The 20,776-nt window shown below is 44.9% G+C and overlaps 1 protein-coding gene across 1 annotated transcript in view; it reads left to right on the top strand.

The window, feature by feature from the left end:
• Positions 1–255: 255 nt before the first annotated feature.
• Positions 256–20,776, top strand: part of LOC309543549 (uncharacterized protein) — a gene marked incomplete at its 3' end in the record, with an annotated part of 39,362 nt that continues 18,841 nt past the window's right edge. Inside the window, exons 1-2 of the mRNA XM_082276021.1 lie at positions 256–292; positions 13,503–13,829. Of these exons, the coding sequence (XP_082132147.1) occupies positions 259–292; positions 13,503–13,829 (361 nt within the window). The 5' untranslated portion in view covers positions 256–258. The remainder of the gene's footprint in view (positions 293–13,502; positions 13,830–20,776) is intronic.

Consider the following 20,776-nt stretch of genomic DNA (forward strand, 5'->3'; position numbering starts at 1 on the left):
TCTCACCCATATACAGACATCCCCCCCATATACAGACATCCCTCCCCCATATACAGACATCCCCCCCTCCTTGGCAGAGATTGCAGAAGAAGAAGGAGTTTACTTTCGGTTTTGGAGAGGGGAGGAGGAGAGGGGAGGGGAGGGGACGGGGAGCTGATCGGGAGCTGATCACACAGCGCTGGTTTGTTCTCTGGAGTTGCACAGAACCGAATATCATTCAGACACAGCGTCTGCAGTGCAGAGCCCGGACACCGAGCCATGATCTGTCCACCGACTTCTCCTGTGTATGGGGGTGAGTGCACATTGTCATATCGGGGAAGAGGGGGTCAGTGATATTGATGAGGGGATGGGGGGGGGGGTAATGGAATTGATTACATTGGATCACTGATGGATTATTCCTATGCAGAGAATGAGAAATAACACACAAATCTCCACCAACCAATCAGCTTCTAGGTTTGGTTACAATTCACAGCAGCTACTACCCCCCCCCCCTTTCCAGATGGGGAAAATGTAAACCAGAAACATCAGATAAATCCTGGAATACCTTCACCGATCAACAACAGAGGAGAGAAATCTGACCAATCACCGTCTGTACACAGATCTGCAGTTCCCTCCTCCATAGAATGGCAGCACACACAGATCCAGGGACTGCAGTTCCCTTGTCATCCATAGGTGGCAGCACACACAGATCCGGGGACTGCAGTTCCCTTGTCATCCATAGGTGGCAGCACACACAGATCCGGGGACTGCAGTTCCCTTGTCATCCATAGGTGGCAGCACACACAGATCCGGGGACTGCAGTTCCCTTGTCATCCATAGGTGGCAGCACACACAGATCCGGGGACTGCAGTTCCCTCCTCCTCCATAGGTGGCAGCACATACACAGAAGGTTAACAGAACTGCAATGTGCTCTCCGGCCATGAGGTGGCAGTATAAACACACGGCTCCGGGAAGGTGAAGTCAGTGGGTTCCTCCGATGTGTTTTCTGTAGAGTCGCAGTTATAATCCTCCCGCCACTCCCCGCTCTTCTCACCCCACACCTCCGCTATCCGCTCATCACATCCCGTACAGATCCCCGGATCCTCTCTGTACTCCGCCGCACCGTACAGATCCCCGGATCCTCTCTCCGACGTCCGTGTCTCGTCTAACATCTTTCATGTAATCAGCCTATCAACAGCTCTACAATCCAAGCCCCGCCCATGTTTATTGTTCCGCCTCCTATGCCGTGTGCAGAGTGCGGGCTGTGTCTTGTTCTGATTGGCTGCAGAGTGTTCGGTGTGATACAATGTATCTATTTATATCCTTACAAGAAATAATAGAGGAGAATGTAGGGGGAGGGGATGGAAGTCTTCCTGGTGCCCCCCCCCCCCCCTTATTACAGGAGAAGCCGATTTTACATTTTATATCCCCTTATCTACTAAACCAGGGAGATTTCCTTCATTTCTGCACGCGGTAAAATCCAGATTTTTATAGAAACACGTAAAGAACACAAAAGTATTTATTTTCTGACAGCAGAGACCCCGGAGAATAAAATGGTGGTTATTACACAACACTTAACCACTTCAGTTCCGGAATGTTTTAACCCCTTAACCACTTGGCGACCGCCGCAAGTACATATACTGCAGCGGTCAGCCCCGGCCAGGTAAAGTGACGTACCGGTACGTCCCTAGCCATAGCCGCTCTGGCGCACGCACGCTCCCACAGTCCCGCCGATCACTCGATTGGGTTCAGAACCGATCAGTCATCAGGTCCAGACCAGTCATTTTTGGCCTGGACCTGTTGATCGGTCCTGCCCAATCAGATTCTCTTCTGAGCCTGTGAAATGTAAGCACAGGCTCAGAAAAGACCTGCCCTCCTCTCCATGATCGTTTTTGGATTCAGCGTGAGAGGAGAGCACATCTTAGGCCCCTTTCACACAGGCGGACCGTTCAGATCCGCCTGTCCGTTTTTTTGGCGGATCTGAACGGTCCCCCCATGCATCTCTATGGGGCATTGGATGTCAGTGGAGAAATGTCCGCTGACATCCGATCCGTCAAATCTGGACGGATGGAAGCCCTATTTTCCATCCGTCCAGCGGATCGGATCGGATGAGAATGGACCGACGGTCCGTTCCCATTCGATTTCCCCCATAGAGATGCATGGGGAACTGACAGCTGTGTCTCCGCACACAGCACAGAGACACAGTTGTCCTCCTGCTGCTCAGCGGGGGAGCTGCGGCTCGATCCCCCGCTGAGAAAAACGGACTCTGTCCAACTGGGCGGAGTGTGTGAAAGGGGCCTAACTGTAATAGGGCTGCAACTAACAATTATTTTCATAATCGATTAGTTGCCAATTATTTTTTCGATTAATCGGATAAAATCATAAAAAAACTCAATATGCCTTTTTTTTCAACACCAGTGATGGGGCACTGTTCCCCCCCCCCGGCAACACCAGTGATGGGGCATTGTTTCCACCCCCCCCCTGGCAACACCAGTGATGGGACATTGTTTCCACCCCCCCTGGCAACACCAGTGATGGGACATTGTTTCCACCCCCCCTGGCAACACCAGTGATGGGGCATTGTGTGGGAATAAAATCAAGTAACATTTGCAGGGCACGTAATGCTCCCAGTACTTTGAGTGGCGGTTCACACTTGTGCGGCTGCGGAGATCGCATGTGCGGTGCGAATTTCAGCCATACACTTTGTATGGCTGAATTCGCACTGCATCCGCACCAAAGACGCACATGAGGCATTTTTTGAGCCTCATCAAAATCGGATCGCACAGTGGTTCACACTTGTGCGATCCGATTCTGTGCATACTTGCAAATCGCACTGCGATATTCAATCAAACTGGGGGTGTCGTTAACTTTTAATTGACACTCCCTGCGTATCGCATATGGCAGTGTGAACTCCCAGGTGTGCGGATGCGATGCGGGAACACGCTGCAAATTCGCAGCCTTCCCGCATCGCACAAGTGTAAACCGAGCCTTATACCAAAACTTTTTTTTTTTTTAAATTAAGCTCCTATATACTGTAAATATAATAAACACTTATCTAGATAAGAGTTAATATTCCTTATAAGGTGCAATATTATAATAGAAAAATAAGTGAATAAAAACATCCATGTCAGCCATAGATATGAAATAGGGAGCATAGAAAGACCCCCTATATGTGCTATATGGATGTTTTTAATCACTTATTTTTCTATTATAATATTGCACATTATAAGGAATATTAACTCTTATCTGGATAAGCTTTTTATTGTTTGGCAGGGCTGAATTGCATGGACAGGAGTCACAGGACACTGTGACTGTAGCACTGTAATCTCGGCACTCACATGCTGCTGCTTCTAGTTCTCTCCCTCGATCTGACTCACTGACTCCCTCACTGACGTCAGGAAATGGGCAGAGAGGAAAGGGCGGAGAGGAAAGGAGGAGGGAGGGGGAGGTCACGGAACTGCCGAGCAGTGAGAGACAGCAAGTGCAGCCAACGGCTTCACAGAGGAGAAAGGCAGCTAAAGTCAGGAATGCAGCGCAACTAATCGGAGGATCAACTAATCGATAATGACAATCTTTGACAACGATTGTCATTATCGATTATTATGGATTTTGTTGATTAGTTGTTTCAGCCCTAAACTGTAAGTACTGCACCAAGCATACACTTGTACACTTAGGCACATTTAACCCCCGATCGCCCCCCCAGTTAACCCCTACACCCCCTGTCACAACACACACTGTATACAGCATATAGTATTTTCCTATATACCTGTATAAGTGTGATTTGTGACCAGGTGTAGCGCTTGCGACCCCCCCCCCTTTTTCACCTAAAATACCCGACCACCCCCAATAAAGATTTAACCCCCTGATCACCCCCAGTTAACCCCTTCCCCCCTGTCACATTACACCCTAATACAAATGTAATATACTGTTTTTCTGTATTTTGTATTAGTGTGTTTGTGACCTGAATTAGCGCTAGCAAGTTAGTTTCTGTCCCAAGGAGGTTTAGGGTCCCCGCCACCCCCCAATAAAGATTTAACCCCCTGATCACCCCTACACCCCCTGTTACAACACACACTGTATACAGTATATAGCATTTTCTATATACCCGTATAAGTGTGACTTGTGACCAGTTTTAGCGCTTGCGGTCATTCCTTTTTATTCTTAGGATACCCGCCACCCCTCCCAATAAAGATTTAACCCCCTGATCACATCCAGTTAACAGCCCCTTCCCCCTGTCACATTGCACACTAATACACACATAATATACTGTTTTTACTGTATTTTGTATTAGTGTGATTGTGACTTGAGGTTGCGCTAGCAAGTTAGTTTCTATCCCAAAGGAGGTTTAGGGTCCCCGCCACCCCCCCATAAAGATTTAACCCCCCCTGATTCCCCCCCCCCCAGTTAACCCTTTCTGTGCCTTGTCACAGTGTCACTTTTATAGTGTACAGGTTTTTTTTTTTTTCTGATCACTATTATTAGTGACACAGGTGACATTAGCTAGTGTTAGTGTCAGTCTAAAAAAAGCGCAGATCCCCGGTGCATAGTTAGAAATAACCCCTTGATTACCACACACACACACACACACACACACACACATACGCACACATACACTTCCATTACTAGTATAGTGTTTGAACAGATCAATATCTGATCTGATCAGAACTATACTAGCGCCCCCATAGTTTAGGGTTCCCAAAACGCGGTGTTTACACAGTCAGCACTGATTCCTGCCAGCGCCTGCGTTTAACCCCTCTTCTCAGCCCACCCCACCCAGGCAAGTGTAGTAATCAATAGATTACTGTCACTTACAAAAAAACACAACACACAAAACCGCTGTGTTAGCAGAGTAAGGCCTGATCCCTGCTAGCATTAGCAGTTTTTTTGGTAGCGCTTGAAATAGTCCTTGACAACCAGGTGCTTTTATTACCTGTGAGTCGCACTACTGTACCGGTAAATTTAGTTACCAAAATGTCCAAACGTTTGTACAGTGGTGAAGAGGCTTATAATATACTGGCCGTGTCAGATGATAGCGATGGGGAAGCTACACTGACAGAATTAGTGTCAGTATATGAACTGGATGACAGCAGCAGCTCCTTGACAGATAGCTCCGGCGACAGATGGGTCCCTGTTAGACCCAGGCGTACCTGACCCCATTCTGGAGTTGTTGAGATGCAGGAATTGCAGGGTGCTCGTATGGAGCAGAGTGTCGGTACTAGTGCCGCTCATTTTTCTGGCGACCTGGCAAGCGCCAGCGGCCTAGTACACCCTGGACCTAGTACAACCAGCACTGCAGTAACACCTGGTGACGTGGCGAGTCCCCTAAGTGCAGTTGAAGCTGGTGCGGTGGCTAGCACGAGTAGTGGCCCGCAACCACCGCGTATTCGAAGACAGGCCCGTAGAGCCCATAGTGCCCTCCCTGATGTGCTGGCATATCCCAATTGGCAACCCACTGATTCTACAGCGCCAGTACTTCCCTCATTCACTGCCCAACCTGGAATCCATGTGGAGACAGCTGGTTTTACGCCCCTGAACTTTTTTGAGCTGTTCTTCACGGAAGATCTTTACAGATCTATTGTGGATCAATCAAATTTATATGCACGACAATTCATCGCCGCCAACCCAAATTCGCCCCTTGCCAGACCATTCGGCTAGAAACCTGTAACGGTTTCCGATTTTTAAAATCTTTCTGGGCCTTTCCCTCCACATGGGCATAACTAAACAGAGTGAATTGCGGCTATATTGGTCCACTAGCCCAGTTCACCATATGCACATGTACTCTGCCTCCATGTCCAGGGCGAGATATGAGCAGATTCTGCGATTTATGCATTTCAGCGACAATGAAATCTGTTGTCCTCGGGGAGACCCTGAATATGATCGGCTCCACAAAATTCGGCCCATCGTAGAACACTTCAATCAGCGGTTTGCAGCCTTGTTTACCCCCGAACAAGTTGTCTGCGTTGACGAGTCCCTGATTAAATTTACTGGCCGCCTTGCTATGAAACAGTACCTCCCCAGCAAGCATGCCAAGTACGGGGTCAAACTGTATAAATTGTGTGACAGGGCCACAGGCTATACAGTTAGCTTCCGGGTCTATGAGGGAGAAGATAGCTGTGTGGAGCCCCCCAACTGCCCAGACTACATAGGGAGCAGCGGTAAGATTGTTTGGGACTTGGTGTCACCCTTACCTGGAAAGGGGTACCATTTGTACGTGGACAACTTTTACACAAGCGTGCCACTATTTAGTCACCTGCTCGAATTACAAATTGGCGCATGTGGCACCGTGCGACCTAATCGCCGGGGCTTCCCCCAACGGCTTGTAAATTCCCGTCTTAGTCGGGGGGCGAGAGCCTGCTTGAAAACGGACAAATTGCTTGCGGTGAAGTGGAAGGATACACGGGATGTTTATGTTCTGTCCTCCCTTCACGCAGACACGACGATCCAAATCCCTACAGCAACTGGCGTTATGGAGAAACCCCTCTGTGTCCACGAATATAACCTTAATATGGGAGGGGTGGACCTTAACGACCAGCTTTTGGTGCCGTATTTAGTTGCCCGTAAAGCCAGACGCTGGTACAAAAAAGTGTCTGTTTACCTTTACCAATTGGCTATGCTGAACGCCTTTGTCCTATACAGGGCGTCAGGACGAACTGGATCCTTACGGGAATTCCAGGAAGCGATCATCCTTGCCTACCTGTACCCAGGAGGCATGCCTGCCCAACTTCCCCTTCCAGATGCAGTGAGCCGGCTGCATGAGAGACATTTTCCTTATGTCCTCCCGAGTACCCCTACCCAAAGACACCCCCAAAGAAGATGTCGTGTCTGTAGCAGGCGCGGATGTAGGAGTGACACCCGCTATTATTGTCCCAAATGTCCTGACCAACCTGGTCTCTGCATCGGGGAATGTTTCGAGCGCTACCATACACTAGTGCAGTGGTTCTCAACTCCGGTCCTCGGGACCCACCAACAGGCCAGGTTTGCAAGATAACTAAATTACATCACAGGTGATCTCATTTGCTGCTCAGTGATTGCAGTATTCTAGTCTGCATCCCCCAAGGTAATACTTAAAATCTGGCCTGTTAGTGGGTCCCGAGGACCGGAATTGAGAACCACTGCACTAGTGGAGTATTAGCATAGGGTACAGCACGACACAGTGTAGGGCACACAAACACAGGGTCTCGAAAAATGTTGGATGTCCATCGACATTTTGAGAGACTCAAGCTGGAAGATCGCAGTCCCAAATCAAGAAATCAAGGAACAGTTAGAAAGAAAAATAAAAGGATCCAAAAACTGTTGTTGTCAGTCATTTTATATGTTCTTCTACTCTTCCTACTGTACTTTTTTAATGTCCTTTGTTTGTTTTTTCATTCTTTTGTGACCTGTTTCTCTTGCAGGTACTCGTCGGCTACCACGCATTGATTTTATATATTCTGACACAAACAGCGTTTGCGCTCAGCATATATGGATACCTTTGCTGATAGCAGCTGTGGTGATTTTCTGATTTCAGCACTGCAATTAAAATCCTATTTTGGTATACGTGGATAGTGTCGTGTATACCCATCATTAAATTCAGTGGGTGGTTGTTTGGGCGGTTAATGATGAGTAATACTACGCATTATTCCTGTGCTGATTTCTGATAGGTTCTCTTTTTTCCGTTCAGCCCACAGGCTGCATGAAAAAAAAAAAAACCTATATGCCAAACAAGGACCAGCAATGTACTGGTACGTTGCTGGACTTTGAGTGGTTATACCAGGATGATGCCTGCAGATTTAGGCATCATCTTGGTATAGTTTTTTACAGCCAGCGGTCGGCTTACATGTAAAAGCAATCCTAGCAGGTAATTGGCCGCTAGACTGCTTTTACATGCAGTGGGAGGGGCCTCCCCCCCCCCACCGCCGCCTTCCGCAGCCTTCCGTGGTTTTTCTCGGGCTCTCCTGTCCCACCGGTTAAACCGAGACTGCAGCCGGTGGTTCAGTTGTCTAACCATAGAGCTAATTGGAGATGAGAATGGCTCCAATCATCTCTATGGCCTAAGATACCGGAAGCTACGAGCATTTCATGACTTCTGTTTCGCCAGAAATAAACAGGGCCATTGGGAAATTGGGAAAGTATTTTATCACACCAATTTTGGTGTGGTCAGATGCGTTAAGGTCAGAGGAGAGATCTAGAGTCTAAAAGACCCCAATTTGTTTAAAAAAGAGTACCTGTCACTACAGATTGTTATCATAGGGGATATTTAAATTCACTGTGATAACAATAAAAATGATTAGAAAAAAATAAAATAAAGGAAAGGTGTCAAAATAACATAAAAAAGCAAAATAAAAAATAAAATAAAAAAAAAAAATCGAGCCCCCCCCCCTTTCCCCCGTGCATGCGCGCAATGGCGCACGCAAGCGTTGGTCTAGTGTCATATGTAAACCGCAATTGCAGCATGCATGTGAGGTATCGCCGCGAACGCCAGATCGAGTGCAGTAGACCTCCTCTGTAAGTCTAAAGTGGTAACCTGTAGAGACTTTTAAAGGTTTTTAAAAATGTACGTACTTTTTTGTCATGTGTGGTATCTATGTACTCGGCATAAGATCATCTTTTAAATTTTACCAAAAAAATTGGAATTATATAGTGTATTTGTGCAATAAATTAAAAAAAATGTATTTTTTTCGCAAAAATTGTGTTTGTAAAATCTGTGCGCAAATACCGTGTGGAAAAAAAAAAATTGCAACATCCACCATTTTATTGTATAGGGCCTCTGCTTTAAAGAAATATATAATGTTTGGGGGTTCAAAGTAATTTTCTAGTAAAAATTTTCAAGTGGTTAGAAGAGTGGGTGATGTGTGGATAAGATTGAGCATAAAATGCCAGGACAGTTCAAACACCCCCCCAAATGACCCCTTTTTGAAAAGTAGACACCCAAAGCTATTTTCTGAGAGGCATGGTGAGTCCATGGAGTATTTTATATTTTGCCACAAGTTTCGGGAAAATTATTCTTTTTTTTTTTTGTTTTTTTTGTTTTTTTACAGAAAGTTGTCACTAAATGATATATTGCTCACGCATGCCATGGGTATATGTGAAATGACACCCCAAAATACATTCTGCTGCTTCTCCTGAGTACAGGGATACCCCATGTGTGAGACTTTTTGGCAGCGTAGCTGTGTACGCGCCCCCGACAACCAGTCCACATCTTCAGGTTTTCTAATGGCGTAAATTGCTGATTTTACCCCTGACTACCTGTCACAGTTTCAGAGGCCCTGAAATTTCAAGATAGCACAAAACCCCCCCAAATGACCCCATTTTGCAAAGTAGACACTCCAAGCTATTGGCTGAGAAGCATGGTGAGTCCATGGAATAGTTTATATTTTGCCACAAGTTTCGGGAAAACATTTTTTATTTATTTATTTTTATTTTTTTACACAAAGTTGTCAGTAAATGATATATTGCTCACACAGGCCATTGGTATATGGGAAATGACACCCCAAAATACATTCTGCTGCTTCTCCTGAGTACAGGGATACCCCATGTGTGAGACTTTTTGCCAGTCTAGCCGCTTACAGGACCCGGAAAACCAATCTGCACCTTCTGGCTTTCTAAGGGCGTAAATTGTTGATCTCACTCCTTACTACCTATCACACTTTTGAAGTCCATAAAAAGCCAAGATGGCACAAACCCCCTCCAAATGACACCATTTTGCAAAGTAGACACTCCAATCTATTTGCTGAGAGGCATGGTGAGTATTTTGCAGCTCTCATTTTTTTTTGGAAAATGAAGAAAAAACAGGAAAATGCATTTTTTTCCTATCTTTTTCAATTTCCAAAACTTTGTGACAAAAAGTGAGATCTGCAAAACACTCAACATGCCTCTCTGCAAATAGCTTAGGGTGTCTACTTTCCAAAAAGGGGTCATTTGGGGGGGGGGGGGGGTTGTGCTGTCTTGGCATTTCATGGCCTCCAAAACTGTGATAGGTAGTCAGGAGTGAAATCAACAATTTACGCCCTTGGAAAGCCTGAAAGCGGGGGTTGGTTTTCGGGGTCCTGTACTCGGCTAGACTGCAAAAAAGTCTCACACATGGGGTATCCCTGTACTCAGGAGAAGCAGCAGAATGTATTTTGGGGTGTCATTTCACATATACCCATGGCATGTGTGAGCAATATATCATTTACTGACAACTTTGTGTAAAAAAAAAAAATATATATAATATATATATATATATATATATATATATATATTTCCCAGAACTTGTGTCAAAATATAAAATATTCCATGGATTCACCATGCCTCTCAGCAAATAGCTTGGGGTGTCTACTTTCCAAAATGGGGTCATTTGGGGTTTTTTTTTTTTGATATCTTGGAATTTTAGGGCCTCCGAAACTGTGACAGGTAGTGCAGAGGTGACATGAACAATTTACGCCATTAGAAAACCTGAGAGTGTTGATTGGCTTTTGCGGTCCCGTACACAGCTAGGCTCCCAAAAAGTCTCACACATGGGGCATCCCCATACTCAGGAGAAGCGGCAGAATGTATTTTGGGGTGTCATTCCACATATACCCATGTCATGTGTGAGAAATTTATCTTTTAGTGACAACGTTGTGTAAAAATAAAAAATAAAAATTGTAATTTTCCCAAAACTTGTGGCAAAATATACCATGCCTCTCAGCAAACAGCTTGGGGTGTCTACTTTCCAAAATGGGGTCATTTGGGGGGGTTTTGTGGTATCTTGACATTTCAGGGCCTCCTAAACCGTTAGAGGTAGTGAGAAAATGCAATGAAAAATGTACGCCCTTTGAAATTCTGATGGTGGTGATTTGTTTTCGGGCTCCCGTACACAGCTAGGCTCCCAAAAAGTCTCACATATGTGGTATCCCTGTATTCAGGAGAAGCAGCAAAATATATTTTGGAGTGTAATTACACATATACCCATGGCATGAGTGAGCAATATATCATTTCAATGACAACTTTGTGTAAAAAAAAAAAAATGTTTTTTTAGTCATTTTTCAAACACCTGTGACAAAAAAATGAAATATTCAATGAACTCAACATGCCTCTCAGAACATTCCTTAGGATGTCTACTTTCCAAAAAGTGGTAATTTGGGGGGGGGGGGGGGGGGTTGTACTGCCCTGCCATTTTAGCACTTCATGAAATGAGATAGGCAGTCAGAAATTAAAGCTTCGTAAATTTCAGTATTTACACCATAGTTTGTAGACGCTATAACTTTTGCGCAGACCAATAAAAATACGCTCATTGATTTTTTTTTTGTCAAAGACATGTAGCTAAAATATATTTTGGCCAAAAAAAATGACATAAATTGAGTATATTGGATATTTTTTAAAAGACAAAGTTGAAAATGTAATTTTTATTGCAAAATTTTCACTCTTTTTTTTATTAATATCGCAAAAAATGAAAAGCGCAGAGGCGATCAAATACCACCAAAAGAAAGCTCTGTTTGTGGGAAAAAAAGGACGTAAATTTCGTTTAGGTACAGCATTGCATGACCGCGCAATTGTCAGTTAAAGTCAAGTGCCAAGTTGAAAAAAGGGGTCTTGTCTTTAAGCTGCAAAATCCTCCGGGGCTTAAGTGGTTAAATAATAATAATTTGAATTTACAGTTTACTGGGCACATGGATAGCATTTCAGGTCCTTTCCTTGATGTAATTCTCTCTCATCGGGATGGCAATGTAATGTCAGAGAACACTCTCCTGTTTGTGGCTTCTGGGCACCCCAACCATGTGACCCGCGGTATCCCAGTGGGCCAATTCTTGAGGTTGCGCAGGATCTGCAGTGAGAAGAAGGATTTTCAACAAGAAAATAAACTATAATCTATGATGGGTTTGGTGCCAGGGGTTATAAAACCAACATAACCCAAAAAGCAATCGATATTGCTTAAAAAACATCAAGGAAAGGGGGTACTACATAAAAAGCGACATAGATCCAATCTAGAAAACTTTCCCATTTTCTCTACGGCATATAGTTTAGAGTTTTCGAACGACATGTCTAGTCTATATGAGGACTAATGTTATGAAAAGATTCTGTCGAAAAGGGTCAAAACTGTGTCCCGGCGAGCTCCTTCATTATCCAATCTTCTCTCCCCTTGTGATTTTGAATCTTGAGATCACAGTGGAACACGGTTAGATTTTAAGGGCATATTTGGATGTGGAGCAAAAAACTGTCCATGCTGCCCTAGGTAGATCAGAGGTAACCAGATAACTTCACTGCGAACCACAGGAATTTCAAAATCAAATCGTTCATTAACTGCAACACGAAGAACGTAATTTACCTAATTACTTGTAAGGTGTGCAATACAATATGGTGGATGAACAACTAGGGGACTTTGCGGTCGTTTGCATGATCATGTATATGACATTGAAAAAGGACAGAACACCAATGTGGTGAAACATTTTAATGGTATTCATGGTGGGGATTCCTCTCTGTTACAAATACAAGGTATAGGAAACGTTAAAGCGGAGTTCCACTCATTTTTGCTGTGCGTTGTGACTGGCCAGGCAATCTTCTGGGACCTGTGACGTGTCCCAGAAGATTGCAGGGAGGGAGAGGAGAACTTCCGCTCTAGCCATCTATGTGGCCCAAGTGGAAGTGGGAGGGGGTACCTGTCAATACTAGGTACCCCCTCCCCGCCCCAAAACATGACATGCCAAACGTGGCATGTCAGGGGGTCAGCAGTATTTATAGAAGGAGGTTCAACTTTTGGGTGGAACTCCGCTTTAGTACTCCAAGGAGAGGAGGGGATAACTTCAGAATATTAGGTAAACGTGAAGAGTTTTGGATATTTCTTTGGGTACAAGAATAGCGGCCGGTTTGAACTTTGAGTGGGATTTAACCCACTTTTATGAGTAACTCATGGAATTAGCATTTACTACACTTATGACATGTAACATCATTTATCTTTGCCACTTTGCAGACAAGACTCATGTCTTTACATCATACATCTAGATGTCTATGATATGGGTTGGTGATGTGTATACTTCTATGGAGTTTAGCTGTATCTCTTTGAGGTTTTCTTTGTTTTTTTTTGTTTTTGATTTTTGTTTTTTTATTTCTTTTATAGAGAATAGAAATGAGTGAGTGTCTCAAAGACAAGGAATAACGGAACACATGCATTCAATCACTGGGGCAGCACATCTGTAATGAATTGCTGATAATTTAGTAATCATGTGACTAGATGTTCATATAAATTTTGTCTGTGATTGCATGTGTATGGTTTTGACAAAGTATGCAAGTCGTGTGAAACGCATCAACCTTTTCTCCTCTGCTGTAAGCCTTGTACCATCTGTGCTTTTTATTTTTCTCCTCATTTTTTTTAAATTTCATCTTACGGGAGTGCAACCAATTCCTCATCCATTCATCCATGATTTTCTGCAGCAGTGGCAGGGCGGCACCTTGGCTTGGATGTTCACTTTCATCCCAGCAGACTCCCCTGGAGCAGCGTTAATGACACCTACTCTTTACATGTAATTAGTGATATTTAGAGAGTTTATGAAAGTTCTGCTCACATTTCTGATGTTTTCTCTTCCCAGATCTCCTGTGTATGCTGATCATATCGGTGTCATCAGGAACGGTATATGTACAGAGCGGATCAGACATCACTGACTGTAATATGAAATGTCCCCAACATGATGTTATTGTGGAGCTGTACAGAGAATGCAGAGGGGTGGATAGGACACTGCTGGAAAATCTCTGTTATTACAATCACACTAAATCTCATGACTCCAGACTGCAACTGCACACAGGGAGCGGCTGCTGGAAGCTGACACATGCCAGGAAGGATGACTCCTGTGTGTATAAGGTCTGGTGTCACTGTGCTCCAGGATATCTGATGTCCTCTACAGAGATCCGTGTACTGGGTAAGAGTCCATATACCGCATCACACTTCTCTCCCCATAGAGTACAATGCAGTGTGGAGAGAAGTGTGTCTATTATACAGGATGAATGATTATAAATCAAAGAAGTATATTGCTTCATGTAATAGGATTCTGGCATTACCCGCTGATATTTACCCATCTGTCCTACTCAACATGGTGCTGGAGGGGTATGGGCATGGTGTCCCGTCTGGACCCAGACAGGTTTGTGATTATCAGGACTGCCCTGTGCACAGTAACTTAACCCTTTTACTGCAAGGTCCATACAGTGTACAGATCTACAGCACTGCCTGCAGCTGGCCAGGTCTGTACGCCATAAAGACCTCCTTTCTCCCTCTCCTATAAGCTCATGGTCACTTCAATGACTATGAACTTATAGCAGAATTGTTCAGCAGACTCTGCTGAACAATTCTATAATTCTGATCAGTGGAGTACGATCCGCTGAGCAGAATTATTATCCTAAGATATGACGGCCGCCCCCCCGAATGCTGCCACTTCCCTGTCGCCAGCCTCTCCACCTGCTGCCTGTCACCTAAAACTACTCCCCCACTCTCCTTTTCTATCCCACTTCTTCCCCCCCAGCACTGATTCCCCCTCTCCCCACACCCGAACTGACCCCCGCAAACCCGATCCCCTGTGGCTACCTTTAGAAGCCGGCATCCCTCCTCTGCCACTCCTGCCTGCTTCAGGTGCTGCTGAGACTTGGAGGGGATCAAAGTTTGTCCCCCCCCCCTGCCAGTCCAATCACCCCCCCCCTGTACCGGTCTCTGCACCCCTGATCCATCCCTGGTGCTCCAGCAGCATCCCTTCTACCCCTCCTGTCACCTGCAGCTGCTGATTGGCACTGAGCTATATATATATATATATATATATATATATCTTATCACAGCTGCAAGAAAAAGTATGTGAACTGTCGTGCTTCACATGGATAAACCCTTACCAGAAGGTGTGGACCCCCAAATTAATGAGTGGTCAAATGGGCTTGTACGTATGTTAGATGGTCAATGCGTCATCCACACCCCGTGCTGGGCAATCTCACATTCCTTCCTTATGTTCAGTGGAAATGGGAAACCCCCCTTCAGGGTTGTGCCAGTCAATAGCAGTCAAACAAACCTTGTCCTATTTTTTTGGCTTTGGATATTCTTTACTGCTCACCAGAAGAGGAGACAGACAACTTCTCTTTAGCTGCACCATGTAGTAGGAATGGATATATATATAGAAAAAGTATGTGAACCCTTTGGAATGATATGGATTTCTGCACAAATTAGTCATAAAATGTGATCTGATCATCATCTAAGTCACAGCAATGAACTGGATGGACTGTTGTCTTTATTCAACCTCACCTACTATGTAACTATGTAATAGACAATCACAGTCTGCTTAAACTAATAACACACAAAGAATGAAATGTTGTCATGTTTTTATTGAACACACCATGTAAACATTCACAGTGCAGGTGGAAAAAGTATGTGAACCCCTAGACTAATGACATCTCCAAGAGCTAATTGGAGTGAGATGTCAGCCAACTGGAGTCCAATCAATGAGATGAGATCGGAGGTGTTGGTTACAGCTGCCCTATAAAAAACACACACCAGTTCTGGATTTGCTTTTCACAAGAAGCATTGCCTGATGTGAATGATGCCTCGCACAAAAGAGCTCTCAGAAGACCTACGATTAAGAATTGTTGACTTGCATAAAGCTGGAAAGGGTTATAAAAATATCTCCAAAAGCCTTGCTGTTCATCAGTCCACGGTAAGACAAATTGTCTATAAATGGAGAAAGTTCAGCACTGCTGCTACTCTCCCTAGCAATGGCCGTCCTGTAAATATGACTGCAAGAGCACAGCGCAGACTGCTCAATGAGGTGAAGAATAGGGATGATCGAACTTTTGAAAAGTTTAGTTCGGCCAGAACACCTGAATTTCCCGAAAGTTCGGTTCGGATTCCAGAACCCCATTGAAACCAATGGGACCCGAACTTCGGTAATCAAAAAACACCATTTTGAAGCCCTAAAACCCAATAAATGCCCCTAACAAGTGCCTAGGGTTCTGGGTCATGCCCCAGGGACTGTTAATCACACAAAAAAAAGTTCTTAAAAATTGTCGTTTTTGATAGAGAGCCAATTATTGAAAAAATTATTGAAAAAAAAAAAAAAAGAGATTTATTTGGATTAATGTCAGGGGGGGGGGGGGTCTAAAAAGTGTACCTGTGAAGTTTCAGCTCTGTAGTGTGTCGGGGGGGAGGTCTAAAAGGTGTACCTGTGAAGTTTCAGCTCTGTAGCATGTCCAGAACCAGAAAAAAAATATAATTTTTCTTAGAATTTCAGTAGCGCAGGGATGGGGTTCCGCTCCTTTCACACCTATATGTGTGTATGTGTATATATATATATGTGTGTGTGTGTGTGTGTGTGTGTATATACCCCTATACAGAAGTTCAGATGTCATGCCTGCCTCCAAAGACGTCCACAAAAAAGCCCAATAAATGCCTGAAACAAAAACGCCCAGGTGTGAAAGGAGCGGAACCCCATCCCTGCGCTACTAAAAATTCTAAGAAAAATTATCTTTTTTTTCTGGCGGTCACCCTGACATGGATGAGTTCGGTCACCCTGGCATCAGTGGCGGCCTGTGCATAGGGGGCGCCAGCGTTCGCCGGCCTATGTGGTGGCTATGGGGGGGTGGGGTTTACAACCCAGAAGAGGCACCGATTGGCTTCCTTCTGGGGGCGTAACCTGGGCGCAGGTCATAGCGCTAGGACACCCCCACTTTCGTGATATCCTGGCTGTGATTGGTCCAGTCTCCAGCCTGGACCAATCATCATCCAGGACATCCTATTGCTGACCGCGTTGACGTCGCAATGGGGGCGGTGCTGGTGCGTGCGTCAGTCACGCACCGTCACCGCCGATCTCCTTCCCGCCGCCCGGACCGATCGGAAGACCAGAAGAGGACGAGAGGAGCAGCGCCGTGGACGGTTCCCGGAATCCCGCCGCCGTCAGAAGAAGAGGACTCGAGGAGAGGAGCAGCGCCGTGGACGTCTCGCAGGCAGCCCAGGAGGAGAGCAGGTAAGTGATTGAAGCCGACCTGTGCCCTCACCTGTACCATGCCTATACCATCACCTGTACCATGCCGCCTATACCATCACCTGTACCATGCCGCCTATACCATCACCTGTGCCATGCCTGTACCATCACCTGTGCCATGCCTGTACCATCACCTGTGCCATGCCTATACCATCACCTGTGCCATGCCTATACCCTCACCTGTGCCATGCCTGTACCATGACCTCAAAGTCACGCAATTTTTTTACCGCGTTTTTTGCCCGCGAAGCAATATCTATTACATTTTTCTTTTTGCGCCCCCCCAAAAATTTTGAGCACCAGCCGCCACTGCCTGGCATAGCAGTCAGTCAGTTCACCCTAAACTACACTACGGTCACCCTGACACTTAACACTTTCCCTACAGAAACTAGATTATTGAATCTAACTATAGTGGTATATAGTACCCTAACTACACTGCATATCCCTTTCCTCACACTAATAATTACAAAATGACACTGGAGCAGCAGTAGTAACAGAAATGCTTCCACTCTATTCCACAGCCTCTCTATTACAGTGCTAGAGATTTGGCGGGGCTATCTTATATACTGGGGGGCGTATTCACTACTGATTGGCCTCTGGACCCCGTAGTCACTCCAATCACATTCCTAGCAGACTCCTGCCCCCTCAATTGGTTTTACTGACGTTTCTGGTCCAATCACGGGCTTTTAAAGCCCAGTTCCTGTCCCATTGCATTTTGGGCGGTTCTGGTGGCCAAATTCCGAACTTTTACCGCAAAAAGTTCGGAATTCGGCCGAATTTCGAACAGCCAATGTTCGGGTCGAACCGATGGTCGACCTGAACCATTCGATCATCCCTAGTGAAGAAGAATCCTAGAGTGTCAGCTAAACTTACAAAAGTCACTGGCAAATGCTAACATCCCTGTTAGCGAATCTACAATACGTAAAACACTAAACAAGAATGGATTTCATGGGAGGATACCACAGAGGAAGCCACTGCTGGCCAAACAAAACATTGCTGCACGTTTACAGTTTGCACAAGAGCACCTGGATGTTCCACAGCAGTACTGGCAAAATATTCTGTGGACAGATGAAACCAAAGGTGAGTTGTTTGGAAGAAACAGGCAACACTATGTGTGGCAAAAAAGAGGCACAGCACACCAACATCAAAACCTCATCCCAACTGTGAAGTATGGTGGTGGGGGCATCATGGTTTGGGGCTGCTTTGCTGCGTCAGGGCCTGGACGGATTGCTATCATCGAAGGAAAAATTAATCCCCAAGTTTATCAAGACATTTTGCAGGAGAACTTAAGGCCATCTGTCTACCAGCTGAAGCTCAATAGAAGATGGGTGTTGCAACAGGACAATGACCCAAAGCATAGAAGTAAATCAACAACAGAATGGCTTAAACAGAAGAAAATACGCCTTCTGAAGTGGCCCAGTCAGAGTCCTGACCTCAACCCGATTGAGATGCTGTGGCATGACCTCAAGAAAGCGATTCACACCAGACACCCCATGAATATTGCTGAACTGAAACAGTTCTGTAAAGAGGAATGGTCAAGAATTACTCCTGACCGTTGTGCACGTCTGATCTGCAACTACAGGAAACATTTGGTTGAAGTTATTGCTGCCAAAGAAGGTTCAACCAGTTATTAAATCCAAGGGTTCACATACTTTTTCCACCTGCACTGTGAATGTTTACATGGTGTATTCAATAAAAACATGGCAACATTTCATTCTTTGTGTGTTATTAGTTTAAGCAGACTGTGATTATCTATTCTAGTGACTTAGATGATCAGATCACATTTTATGACCAATTTGTGCAGAAATCCATATCATTCCAAAGGGTTCACATACTTTTTCTTGCAGCCGTGTATATATATATATATATATATATATATATATATATATATATATCCATTTCTACTACATGGTGCAGCTAAAGAGAAGTTGTCTGTCTCCTCTTCTGGTGAGCAGTAAAGAATATCCAAAGCCAAAAAAATAGGACAAGGTTTGTTTGACTGCTATTGACTGGCACAACCCTGAAGGGGGGTTTCCCATTTCCACTGAACATAAGGAAGGAATGTGAGATTGCCCAGCACGGGGTGTGGATGACGCATTGACCATCTAACATATGTACAAGCCCATTCGACCACTCATTAATTTGGGGGTCCACACCTTCTGGTAAGGGTTTATCCATGTGAAGCACGACGGTGGATTTAGGTTCATTCTGGGAAGCGGGATCTTTCCTTTGCCTCCATCGCCTGTGTGTTCCATCTCACTAAGGGACTTATGTTATGTCCATTTATGGTTTCTCTGATCGTGGATGGACTGTCTAATCTTCCTTGCTCTTAAGGACTTCTAGCAGTTTTATGATATGTTTGTCTGACTTATTTTGCTATGATTTGCAATCCCTAGGGGTACGAGAAATTGTCCATTTATGTTTATTCTATATATATAAATATAAATATATATATATATATAAATAAAATTGTAAAAAAAATGTAAAAAGTAAAAAAAAAAACATGAAGCAAACTCTGTCAAACAGATTCGCCTGCTTAGCGGGGATCTGTCTGCTGATCCCCACTGAGCAGGCGGATGACAGGTCCGCGTCTGCTGCGCTGATGCAGAGCGGACCCTGACACTAACACAGCCCACTGTTCTCTATGAGCCGGTCGGATGGAAACAAACCACCTGTCCATTTTTATCCAATACAATTCAGTCTGCTAGATGGATAGGGAATGGGATCTCCATCCGTCTGTTTTTAGTGGACCGGATCGGATCAGACGCAGGTGGGTGTAAACGGACACGTCCATTTATATCAGCCTCTCCATAGAAAACAATGGGTGGTCCGATTGGGCCTGCCTGAAAAACAAATACGCAAACCCGATCAGTCTGCTTGTGTGAAAGGGGCCTAAGGCCTTGTTCACACTGGGTATACACAGCGTAACTTTACAGGGATGCACAGGTGTTCCGTGTATCTCTCTCTGTGCAGGCAGTCCCATTGATGTAATTTGCAGCTGCACGAACACAGCCATTGCTCCCAATCTGACATCCATGCAGGTCCAAGTGCATGTCCCTGAGCTCACACTGTCTGCGTTTGGGGTCGTACACCCACACCCACATAGATGTCAGATTGGGAACAGCAGCTATGCCTGTGCAACTATTGCATCCCAATTGACATAAATGGGACTGCCTGTACAGGGATGCTTGGAACACCTGTGCATCCCTGTGCGGGTAAACATGGCCCTCCATGGGCGTACACTTTAGTATGCCACATGTGAATGATGCTTTAGTAGTAATTTAGCAGGAATTTTGTAAGTTATGTTGTGTTTATGTGCACTTATCAATGACTTTAGTGTATTTTTAGTGAAATTAGCAATATGATGAACATTTGCGCAATTATTGCAGACCCCAAAAAATCAATAGCACGTTTTTAATTCTACAGGTCATGTGCTTTCAGAAAATGTCTTTTTCAAATTCTGAAAGCTGTAAGTGAGAAATGTTAACCTCCGGAGTAAATTGTTTTTATTTACAGTTTTGCATACCTTGGACACTGGAAGGATCTGATTCTGCAATACAATGAGTACAGATCTGTGTCAAGGGGCCTGACCTGAAGGGGGCCACCCCTGCAGCTAGAAGAGTCAGTGGATGGGTGTCAATAAAGGGGATGCTATAGAATATCCTGAAGATAATGTAGTTCACCAAGTCTATTGCTGGAGAGAGCAAGGAGACTCAACGCTTTCCATAAATGTGGCAGTATGGTTTAAGCAGTGAGACTGCTTCCACAAGAAACCTGGTGAGGCCAAGTGAGAGTTGTCCTTATCCAATGTAAATAGTTCCAGGTGGAGTATCCCACTATTCCCTTCTTCCATCCAAGTT

Source organism: Pelophylax lessonae (genome assembly GCF_965119305.1).
Source record: "Pelophylax lessonae genome assembly, contig: HAP1_SCAFFOLD_195, whole genome shotgun sequence".
Lineage (NCBI taxonomy): Eukaryota > Metazoa > Chordata > Amphibia > Anura > Ranidae > Pelophylax > Pelophylax lessonae.